Source organism: Condylura cristata, unplaced genomic scaffold (assembly GCF_000260355.1).
Source record: "Condylura cristata isolate star-nosed mole 26May11 unplaced genomic scaffold, ConCri1.0 scaffold00032, whole genome shotgun sequence".
Taxonomy (NCBI): Eukaryota; Metazoa; Chordata; class Mammalia; order Eulipotyphla; family Talpidae; genus Condylura; species Condylura cristata.
Genome location: NW_004567133.1, coordinates 406,264 through 418,274, shown reverse-complemented (window position 1 = coordinate 418,274; position 12,011 = coordinate 406,264). Strand labels below are relative to the sequence as shown.

Genomic DNA, 12,011 nt, shown 5'->3' with positions numbered 1-12,011 from the left:
GTGCCAGATATTTAGCTCAATAAACATGTTGAACATCAGCTGGTTCTCAGGGTGTGGTCTGAGATTGTTCACCTGATGGGGAGTCAGGTTCTTTGCTGGTATCTTAAGCAGCACTGCCTGGCCCGGTGGCCTACTGCCACACAGTGCCACCCTAGATGCTGTATCTACTGGCCCTTGCAGCTATATTGCTGAGTAACTGGGAGACTGGGTGGGACAGAGGCTTCAGGGAAACCAGGCCACCTTTGAGAAGTGTATCTACTGGAGACACTTGGGCCTGAGGAGAGAAGGTACTATTCTGGTCAGATGCTTCTCCCTCCTCTTCTCAGGCCAGGCCAGACCACATGTGCTGGCAGCTGTCTCACAAGCGTTCTCTACAGGGGCGATTTCATGCTTCTGTCCTCAGTGCCATCACCATCTCTCACCTGCACTGCCCTAGAACCACCTCTGGAAACTCTTGACTTGTTTGTTCTTGTTCTACCTCTGAGAGCCACCCACACCTCTGCTCTTTTCCCGCTGACAGCAATCCCTTGCATGACAGTGATTGTCACTTTTCAGGCTGCTTTGAAAAAGTTGACTACTATTGTGGTCTTCTGTGGTCTGAGAAAAGCTTTGACCTCTCCTTTGAGAAAGGAGTTCCAGTTCATCCCCCTTCTGGGCATCTGCTGTTATTTCAGGTTCTCTCTGTATTCTTGGAGGCTAAACCCAGCCATCCTGCTCATGGTTGGACGGAAGTCACTATAACTGTTATGATCAGATCATGCCAAACATGCATTTCTTCCTTTCACCTCCCTCCCAGGTGAAAACTGGAAGCTTTGGAGTGTTTTCAGGAAGGCAGCCTGCCTGTGTTGCTCATGGCAGCAGACTGGTCCGGTGAGCTCCAGCCTCTCAGGCGGGGCAGCTCCACGGAGAGTCTGAAGACCTCATCTCACTGAGGTGAAGATACACCCATTCGCTAAGGATCCAGGGGCAAAAAGATTCCTGAGTGGTCTTTAGATCAGCCAAGCGGAGGGTATTTTCTAACATTAGGAGAGAAAACTTCTGTATAAATGACATCTTTATGTTAGCCACATAGGCCAGTGACAGTGACTGGGGAGACTGAGCCCCTAGCTGAGAATCTCTACGTGGTTTATGCCATGCTTCCTAATTCTTTGACTCACTTTATTGAGAGGTTGATCTAGGTTCTCCTCCCTTGACCATGGACTGTTGGATTCTTTGAGTCATAAAAAAATGAGGGAGTGATGCTGTGTGCCAGTTTTCCAGTCAGGATGTTAGAAACTCGGTTTCCATGTTTCTTGGGTGTGTATTACTCTTGGACCACAGTTAACCGTGCTGTGGGAAGGCCTCCAGCAGCTGCTTTGGAAGCTCAGTGTAGGTATCTGCCCCGCAGCCCTAACTGTGTTCTGAGCCTGCTTCCAGCATCAGCTACCACCATGTTGCAGGGGCAAGTCAGATGACTTAGCACCCAGCTTTCTGTCTTCCAACTGAGGCACCAGGGGTCAAGGAACAGTGCTGTCCTTTTCCAGTTCCTGACCCAGAGTCCATAATATGATGCAGCAGTTAAGTTTGGGTTGCTTTGTAACAAAAGGAACCTTAAAATCTCCCTCGTGGTGCAGAGGTTAAAGTCTTACTGTCAAGCTATTTCTGGTCACTCCATTGTGGTCACTATCTCTGGTCACAAGCTACCTTTGATATGCGGCCAGGGAGCTGACTCACATGTCTCACCTGCTGCTACATACACTTAGTGGTATATTTCAGTGGATCCACCTGTTCTGCTCCCCACTCTGTCTCTGGTGAATCCTCTCAGTCTACCCCTCACACCTACGTGCCAGACTGCTATGCATAAATAAATAAAATAAATCTTAAAGAAAAAGACTCCTAACAGTTTAAACATCATTATCAGCTTGAAAAATTTATTATCTAAACATTAACATACATTAAAAACATAATGGTTAAACTAATGATGAAATAAATGCTTTAAAATATTTTATTAGCTACAGAACAAAATACCATTGTTCTCTAAAAGATATTTTGTTGAGAGATGTATTGTTTTTTAAAGATTTATTCATGCATACAAGAACTGGGGTACAGGCCGGAGGTGTGGGGGGTGAGAAGATTCACCAGAGACAGAATGAGGAGTAGAACAGGCAGATGTACTGAAATACACTGCTGAGGGGAGCAGCGGGTGAGACAGGAGAAGTCTGCTGTGTGTGGGTCACTCCCTGGCTGGGTCTTAGTGTTGATAGTGCTGAGACTTAACCCTAGGCCCCCAGGGAGGCCCCTGATAGTTAATCGTAATGGCCTTCATAAAACAAAGTAATGCTCAAACATGTAAGCACAAATGAAATAGATGTTTTGGCTGCATTTACCACTTTTTAATAGTTGAGTTCAAAATCCACTGAAATTCATATTTTGGAAGTCATGTAAACAGGTCAAAGAGATCCCCACATATAAACGGCATTTTTAGAGGGGATATGCAGTTTAGACCACAAAACCACTACATCCTGTAGCATGTAAATTGCATTCTGTCATAACCAGTGATGGGTTTGTTATCTTAAGGATACTAGAGGTGAACTATGACATTTACCATGTCACCTAGTGATGGTTCTTTATTTTTTTAAAGATTTATTTATTCATACAGAACTGGGGTACAGGCCAGAAATGTGGAGGGTGAGAGGATTCACCAGGGACAGAGTGGGGAGCAGAACAGGCAGAGTGACAAAGTACACTCCTGAGGGGAGCAGCGGGCGGGTCAGGAGAGGTCTGCTGCGCCATGTGGATCTCCCCTGGGCAGGCAGGGATCGAACTCATGTGGAAGTGGCTTAAGCTTCTTGGTGCAGTGCTCTAACCCGCTGCGCCACCAGGGAGGGCCCGGTTCTTTATTTTTTAATCTAAAAAAATTAGTAATATTCCTTGTCTTTCCTGGCTGACCCCAGTGGCTATTTCGTGTCCCACAGAGGATTCACACGCCTCACATTGACATCCACAGACAGGAAGGTTCTGTGCCCTTGCAAGCAGAGTGAGGTCTGTGGGCTTGGTCAGCAGCAACTCCCACAGGCCAGGCCCAGGTCAGCTCAGGTAGAGGAGGTGGAGCCTCTGCAGGTGCAGAACCTCGCCCCTTGACACCCTGCCTCCCAGGGGCCGGCACGACTGTGCATAACCTGTTCGCTCACTCCTGAATAATTGCTTTTACATTATCTTAAATAATGTTCAATAAATGTTTTCTTTTTTAACCCATGTTATGATCATGAGTTCTGCTGAAAGGTAAGTTTGGTATTTGGCCCTAAATTGTTAAGAGGCTTTGTCCAGATTGCTGAGAAAAGACTGCAGCTGTCCTTTGAACTGTGACCTGGGGCTTATAAGATGCTAGATGATAGAGGTTGATGTGGTGAGATCAGGGGAAGGGTTATTTTCACACAGAGACATGTCAAATCTTCCTTGATCCCCATACTTCCTTAGGGATCAGTAGAACATCACCATCCTAGAAGGATCCACAAAAACTGGTCCCTGTTGTGCACAGCTTCCCTGAAAACCCTGACTCTGTGTTGAGTCCAGTAGCTGGAGAAATAAGCATCAGGTGTGGTCAACAGGAGCAGAGAAATAGGAAAGTGCAAATCACCACTTGTTTTTCATCTAAAATGATGAGATTGACAATTATTTTAAAAGATTTGTTTACACATATAAGAACCGGGTTACAGACCAGAGGTGCGGGGATGGGTGGGTGAGTGGATTCACCAGAGACAGAGTGGGGAGCAGAACAGGCAGATAGACAAGTACACTGTCGAGGGGAGCAGCGGATGAGACAGGAGAGGTCTGCTGTGCTGCGTGGGTCAGCTCCCAGGCCGGGCATTGAGAGATGGAACTCGTGCTATGGTGGCTGCAGAGAACTTCATAGTGCTGAGATGTAATTCCTTGTACCACCAGAGATGCCCCCGAGACTGACAATTTTAACCTCACAAAAGTTCTCTGGGAGGCCCTCCTTGGTGGCGCAGCAGGTTAAAGCACAGCACTGAGAAGCTAAAGCCACTTCTGCATGAGTTCGATTCCCGCCTGCCCCGGAGGTGACCACGTGCTGTAGCAGATCTCTCCTGACCTGCCCACTCCTCCCCTCAGCAGTGTACTTGTCGATCTGCTGTTCTGCTCCCCACTCTGTCTCTGGTGAAGCCTCTCACCGCCCCTGAGCCTCTGGCCTGTACCCCAGTTCTGTATGCACAAATAAATCTTTAAAAAAAAAAAAGTTCTCTGGGAACCTAGAGAAGACCTCAGGGTGGAGGAGCAGCAAACCACAAGGAAAGTGTATTCAATTTGACTCAGTAGATTGGAGCCAGGGAAGGTTTGGTGATGCAGGTAGAAGGTGAAAGCATCTGTGAGGCTGCGCTGCTGTGCAGGGGAGTAGCAGGGCGAGCAGCTAGGGCTGGGAGCTGAGCAGCTTCTCTGGGGAGGGCAGGAGCATGGCTGGTTTTGTACAAAATGCTTGTAATTCAATTTACATTTGTTCTCTGTGTGGGTGAGACTGCTTAACACTGTGGTTAATAGTGTGGGTTCTAGAGCTGAAGTTCTGTTGGATCTCAAATTCTTGTGACCCTGGGAAGTGATTTCCCTCATAAGGAGATTTGTAAGTGTGGAGCTAAATACACATGTCACTCAGAGCAAATTTCACACATGACCTACACTCAGAAGTTACCTCTTACTGGTTATATTACTTTAATACAGGAACAGAAGTGGCTTTTTTCACAGCATTTAAAATACACATAAATAAGCAGTAGTTACACGCCTCGCGCTACAAATTCAGATGAGGACTGTTCTGTAGAAGGATGGTCATCAATATCCAAGGGGGCTGAGTCACGCCTGGGGGAGGCCATGCCCACGCCACTTTCCCTCATCTGTCGGCAGTGCAGCAGGCCATGATGGAGCTGCTTTGGGAGGTCAGCAGCTTCGAGTCAGCAGAGAGATGAGATTGTGGCCCCGGTTCAAACCCACATTGGCCTAATTTTAGAGACTGACTAGAATTTTTCATAGCAGGAGGAGTTGGTGTGGCTCCAGGGATTTCATCAAGACATGTCAGAGCAGGAGATGGCCATTACCAGACCTGTGTCATCTAGCCTGTACCTCCAGGTCAAAAGGAAGAGGCCACCAGTATGGGCCTGATGATGCAGGATTCATCTTGCTCAGCTTAACAACCTGTTGTGAATCTGGGGCTCAAAATTCAGGAAACTGTTTAGAAAGAGCCACGAAAGTTCTGAGAAAGGACCAGGACCCTCTCAAACATCAAAAGTATTCGAATATGCAACATTGAAAAGGAATAAGCAAATCAGGGGATCAATTAGAATCTGGAAGTAGATCTATTGGTAAGAATCTATAATCAAGATCCATTTCAAAACAGTAAGGAAGAGACTAGTCAATAAATGATTTGGGGACACTTGGCCAAACTATATAACATTATTATAACTTGATCTTCCTAAACAACATATGAAGCCCAGAAAGAGATTGACAATTTTCACCTCATGAAAATTAAAATGGGGAGGGGAGGGAGAGAGGAGTGAGCAGGCTGCAAAAGGAAAATGTGGATGTTTTCTAGTCTCCATTGTTGACTCCTTTGCAATGAGAATTTGCTCAGGATACAGCAGGGCTCCCGAATTTGAAGAAAAAAAAATGGGAAATATTGGTGAGGATTTCACTTGGTGCCACAGCTATTAACCCATGGCTCACTGTATGTGGCACTCCCCTATGCACCTGGTAGGGTGAAAAAAAGACAGCCCTCCCCACAGGGCCCGGCATCAGCCTGCAGGACCAGCTGGCCGGCAGCCACCACCCAGGGCAGCCGTAGTCGGGACAGTTCCTGGTGTGGTGGGACCTTAACTAGGCATGGCAAAGTGGGGAGCATTTCACTCAAATGGTGGGAGTGAAGAGTCTCCCAAGCTAGGGAGACAGGCCAGCAGCCCCAGGTGCCATGGCTACTCTGGCCACCGCATGACCTGTCCTGTTGGGATCAGTGGAGAGACCCAAGGGAGTGGTGATGAGAGCTGGTCAGTCAGGCTTGAAGGTTGGTACATCGGGCCTGCAGGTGAGAGAACGCTGAGTGGCTGGGAGCCAGGACTGATTGCCCTGGAGCCCACTCACCTGGCTCAAGGGAGGATGAGGTGCAGAGCTTGCCCAACAGACCAACAGGTGTATGGCTACACAGAGACTAAACTTGGGGAACTGGCAGACCACCCCAGGTCCTTAGCAGGAAATTACAAAACTGGGCTAGCTCTTAGGTGGCCCCTTTGCTGGGCTCAGAACTTTCTTCTGGAGAACCCTGCCCCCTCCAGAGGGTAGGAGATTTTTCTGGGGCCTCTCTTCCTTCCCTTCCCCGGCTTGGGCTGCCCAGCTTAGTGCCCACGACAGGGTGGAGGAAGGCACCTGAGCCCGCCCTGCTGACAATGAAGCACCATCTTGGGAACTGCAAAACCTCGTCACTGGCATTAAGTGCCTGCCTTCTCCGCACAGAGACTGAGGGAGGAAGTGGGGCGGAGAGGCTGCTCCCCAGCCTGCTCACACAAAACTTCCTGCAATGAGAGCAGAAGCACAGGCACTGTTCCCACTGCGACAGCCCCCGGAGCCTGGGCCCCAGGGTGGCCATGTGCGGGGCCCCCGCCCCGGTCCTGCTCTTGGCCCTGTTGACACTCTGCATCACTGCGGGTGAGTGGGGAGGCCAGGGCTGCACGGAGCCCAGCAGGAGGGCAGGGGGCAGCTGGGGCCTGGCACTTTCCACCTCTGTTTTCTTCAGGGGCCCCTGAGGTGTGGGTGCAAGTTCAGATGGAGGATACCAACTCCCTGTCCTTCACCATCCGCTGTGGATTCCTGGGATCTGGCTCCATCTCCCTGGCAACTGTGAACTCTGGGGACCCTGAGGATGCTGAGGGGACTCTGCTGGCTGTGTTGCACCCAGAACTGGGCACCGAGCTGCATCCCCCTACCCGTAAAGCCCTCTGGGAAACCAGAACCAGCATCCTTCTCATCCTGGAAGAGCCTGAGGGGAGAAGCTTCTATCCCAATACAACCTTCTGCTGCAAGTTTATTTCCTACCCTGAAGGCTCCCAGAAGGCCTGTGAAACGCTCCCGTTCAGCAAGGACAAAGGTGGGGCTGCTGAGGACTGGGGACCCAGAAGGGCTGGGAGGGAGTCGGCGGCACTGGCCACCCTCTGTACCTCTGCACACAGGAAATCTGGCCCCTGAGGCCGTGTCCATGCTGCGGGCAGACCTGGCTGGGATCGCCGGGGCCTCCGCCATCATCCTCTTGGGCTGCATCTATCTCCTCTACCTCCTGCATCGGCAGCGGCAATGGTGAGATCTCGCCCCTCCCAGGCCCAGTTGAAACCCCTCCACTGGGCTGGCCCCTGCTTTGCCTCTGATCCTCCCAACCCTCCCAGGTCTGCCATGAAGCTTCAGCCAGCCCACAGCAGCGCCCTGACCCAGACAAGAGCAAGGGTGAGGACTGGGGGATCTTGGTGGAGCAGGAATGGAGTGGGCTGCCGCTGGGGCTGCCGTGAAGTGGAGCTCACTCGGGCCTTCTCCCCCACCCCCCCTGCAGATGGTCAGCCAAGCCTCCCTTGCTTCCCTTCACACCCCCTACGCCACTGTCAGCAACAACTACGTTTACCCACCAACTATGGACACAGTCCCCCTGCCCCAACTGCTGTCCTGGGGTCAAGGGCACGCCAGCTCCAGTCCCCTGTCCCCAGGGCAGCCCGGCCATCCTCAGCTCACCACAGTTTCATCTCCATGGAAAATGGACTCTATGATCAGGTTGAAGAAAGGCCTCTCTACAGCAGACCCACCCTTATCTCTTTCCATAACTCTCTGGGACCCAGAAGCATTGAGGGGAGGGGCAGTTAGAGGTTCAATGAGAGACACCCAAGTCCCCTAGGACTTCTGCTCATCCTGGGCCCCCAGACCCTGTCTGGGGATCTCTATAGCACCCCTTCCTTGGGGTCTGTACACCCCGTTTCTGTCTTAGGCCTCCAACAAATGTCCGCACGTGCTAGGCCAGGGCTTACTTGCCATGGAAGTCAGCATGTGAATATATGTGGGTACACATGAGTATTTGGGGTGACAAAACCAGGTTGTGTCCTCTTTTAAAGTCCCAGCCCTCTGCAGCGATGTCAAAAACTAAGTCAACAAAATGGTTTCTCTGATTGGAACTCGTCTGAGCTTTTTCTTCTTGGGGAGGGGACAGTTACGATGTTAGAAACAGCTTCAACCCGTGGGAGGTGGGGACCAGGTTAGCACCAGAGGGGATCGGCCTCCGCCTGGGAACAGGGCTTGGCCCAGGCGGGGTATTCAGGGTCTTTGGTGGCAGTGTCAGGCCAGGATTCTGGCCGTGCAGACCTTGTTGAGGAACATGGGGGTTGGGGAGGCGGTGAGACAGGACTGGGGCTCTGGTGGATCCCCAGGCAGGAGCGTCCTTCCCAGACTCCACCATGTCCTAGTATGGGCTTCAACCCAAGAAAAGCTCCTGTGTTCAGACCTGGCATCTCTGCCAGGGGCTCCTTGAGTGGCACAAGGTAAGGACCCAATGTCCTCCTTCCTCAGAATGACATCCAGAGGTGGGGACCCACCTCAAATCTTCCCACAGTGACTTCCTCTAGCTCTCTCCTGCTACAAGAGCACCAAACTGCTCCCCTAACCACTCAGGGAAGGCAGAGAGGCCTGCTGAGACACACGGAAACTGCGCTCACCCTCCCTCGTCCTCCACCTACACAGCCCTCCTTCTGTAAACAGACCTCTGGCGTCTCATGGGGCCTCTGTCAAGGGGACAATGTGGTGAGAACACTGAGCGCAGCAAGGCCCCACAGAAACACAGCATATTCTGGGTAGTGGAGCAGCAGGGTCCTGGGGCCAAGCTAAAGCTGCGCCCCACACCAGGCGATATTAGTGTGAGGGGCGCACCTGCCACCCAGCCCCTCCTGGGTCATGGCTATGGGAAATCCCAGGCAGTGCCACCTGCAAAGCCAGGAAATACCCCGTCTCTGCCTGTGCAGGGAAGGCCAGCCCAGAGGCTGTGGCCATCCCCAGAATCTTCCAGCAAGCTGCCACTTACTATTCCAGGTATGCTCAGATGGGGCTGTCCCACCTGGCGTGACTCCACACCAGATCTACACAGTGCTGGGGAGAGGGAAGACCAGCCAGGGTGAGGGGCTGGTTACGGGGTCTTTGGGCTTCTCTGCTGCAGCAAGATCATCAGCATCACCTTCCTAGGATTCCTGGGCAACCAGCTGGTAACTTAATGTAGCATGGGGTAGGGGTGAGGGGAAGGTGTGGAGGGGGCTCAAGGGAGAGAGAAAGGGGTGCTATGGAGATCCCCAAGGAAGATCAGGGAGATGTCAGTGAGGTCCCAATTACTGTGGAACCCTGCCAAGAGCAGGACAGGGGTATGGGGGCAGTGGGCCTTGCAGGATATCAGGGGAGGCCCTGGAGGGGCTCAGGGCCCTCACTTCTCTAGGAAGGGAATCTTCATGGTCCAAGCTTGGCTCCCAACTAGGACACTTGCCGTCATGGAGTTGGGGGAGCCCCACTGGCCTGAACCTGTCTTCCACAAGCTCAGGAGGTCACAGCCAGCCAGGCCCCTGTAGCACATGAAACCAAAAACTTTGGGAAGCAGGACGCCCTGGGTTACCAGCCTGCCCCCCGCTGCCCAGTTCCGGTTGCCAGAACCAGCAGCAGCTGAAGGCCAGCTGAGAGAGCTGACTGTGCTGTGGGGGTTGGGGGGTGACTACAACAGAATCCAGATTAGGTGCCTGGTCACTTCTCAAAAGCCAGTCTTGGAGATCAGGCTCTGATCTGTGCCGTGGGAGAGAACTTGCCCAAGGGGACAGACCCCAGCACCTCCACAGGGCATCCAGACCAGCCCTCAGCCACACAGAAGATTTGGACCTTGAACTGATCTGGATGAGGGATCCTCAAGGACTTGTAACTTCTCTGCGGCTCACTTTGCTCACTGGGTAGTAATGAGTGATAAGCAAAGGGGAGTGTGACGACTGTAACCCAAGACCTTTGCAGAGTCACTTAAAACCACCCCAAACGGTCTGTAGTTCCAGGAAGCCCATTCAGCAGATGTAAAGCCTTATCAGGCTACGTGACCTGCCATAACCTGCCGGGGTGGAAGTGGGAAGGCAGAAGTGCTCTCAATGGGGAGGACCGGAGCCGCTGGTGGTTAAATCACCAGCCCCGGCTGGGCACATTCTGTCCGGGAGCGGCCCGCCGGCTGGGGCAGTAACAGGAGAGCCGGGCATGGGAGGCTGGGGGCGCAGAGGTACTGATGAGGACCCGCTGGAGCCGGCCCCGGGCGGGAAGGGCAAGCGGGCGGTGACCACTGGGTGGCGCTTCTCCACGCCGCGCGCAAGGAACTCGAGCGCCCCCTGGCGGCGGCGCTGATACCCGCTGCTGAGGGGCCGGACTGCGCTGCGATCTCGGCCGAGAAGCGCGTCCTCTGTCTGGGTGGTGCTCTGGGTGGTCGCGGTGGTGGTCAGCGCTGTGGTCAGCCCGCGTCTGCGACTCGGTACCGGGGTCCGCGGCCCCGCCTCGCCCACTGCAGCCGACCCAGCAGCTCGCTCCGGAGCCGGGACCCAGTTGGACCCTTTCCTAGCCGCCCCCTGGTCCCCGCCTGGTCAGCCTGCTCCTTTTGCCCCCACAACTCCGTCCCACTGCGGTCAGGCAGCGGATCCCCGAGAACCCGTCTGCCCCGATCGCCGGCCCGCCGCTCCCTGGGAGCAGTCCCACCCCGCCCATCTTCGCGTTGGCCCCTGACCGGGCTCTCGGAAGCCTCCCGTACGACCCGGCCCGCCGGAGCCCCCCGGCTGCCCATGAGCCCCCGCTCCCCTCAGCGGCCCCCATCCTTGCCCCTCAGCAGCCACCCCACGCGGGGCGCCGGCCGCGGCCGCAGCCGCCCTTCTTCCCGCAGGCCCCGCCCAGGAGCAGCCGCGCCCGGGAGTAGAAGACGCTTCCAGGGGGGCTGAAGACACAAGGGAGAGTCGGGGCCCGCGGGAGCGCTGAGGCCCGAGGCTAGCAGGGCTTGGCCTGCAGGGGCGCGGGACGGGTCGCGGAGCGCGCGCGAGTCGCGGCGAGGGAGACGGAGAGGGAGCGCAGTGGCGGAGTCCACGGAAGGGACTTGGGCTTTATTGTGAGGGCAGCAGGCACGCTGGGTGGGAAGACAACCGGGAAGCTGCTGCAAAGACCCTGGTGGGGTGCGGCTCCCGGGTCTGGGACGGCGGAGCGTGCACCGAAAGGAGCGCGGGGACCCTAATGTGCTTGGTGACACAGTTGGTGCTGGTTGCCGGCGAGGGTCAGGATGGTCGCGGGGTGACACCTGACTTCCCAGCCAGAGCAACTGGGGAGGGCCAGTGCCATCCACGGAGATGCTGGAGACAGACGTGGCGCGGCTCGGGCCGGACGCGGGGGTGGGGTGGGGGTGGGGGCAGACCGCTATGCGAAACGGTGAAGAGGGAAATCAAATAAATGGAGAAAACGCGTCTTTATAGATGTAAGGCTGCTGGTCAGCGGTCAGTTCTCCCCAAGTGGATCTAAGGACCCAAAGCATTCTCACCGGAAGCAAGCTTCCTTGTAGACTAACCAACTGGTTTTAGAAGTTAAATGGAAAAACAAAGACAAACAAAAACAATTACTCAGAAAAGCCAAACCAATCTGGAAATAGAACAAATTTGGAGAACTCATAAGACTTTATAAGACATATAAAGTTAAAGAAAAAAAAAAGGCAGGGAGGGGTGGGAACAGGCCTAGATCAGTGGGACAGAGTCTGGAACTAGACCCCCCCACACACACAGGGTGTAACGTCAGAGTTTTTTAATTACAAAATAAAGATGTGTGTGCTGCGTCCTTGTTCATTTGTGTACACTGTTTAATTTCTCTCAGGTGTAACCCCCATAAAATTCCACCACCAAGTCACCCGTGAGCCATCACCATAGTCTCTTGCACTCTTCCCCCCCACCCCGTTTTGAGCCCTCCTCCTCTCCCCC

The 12,011-nt window shown here is 53.7% G+C and overlaps 1 protein-coding gene across 1 annotated transcript; it reads left to right on the top strand.

Moving 5' to 3' along the window:
- The first annotated feature begins 6,617 nt into the window (after window positions 1-6,617).
- PVRIG (poliovirus receptor related immunoglobulin domain containing) lies at window positions 6,618-8,152 on the top strand. Its single transcript, XM_012731627.1, has 5 exons — window positions 6,618-6,678; window positions 6,767-7,117; window positions 7,200-7,323; window positions 7,410-7,467; window positions 7,571-8,152. The coding sequence occupies exons 1-5, from the start codon at window positions 6,618-6,620 to the stop codon at window positions 7,904-7,906; spliced, it is 930 nt and encodes a 309-aa protein (XP_012587081.1). The 3' UTR covers window positions 7,907-8,152.
- Window positions 8,153-12,011: the final 3,859 nt, after the last annotated feature.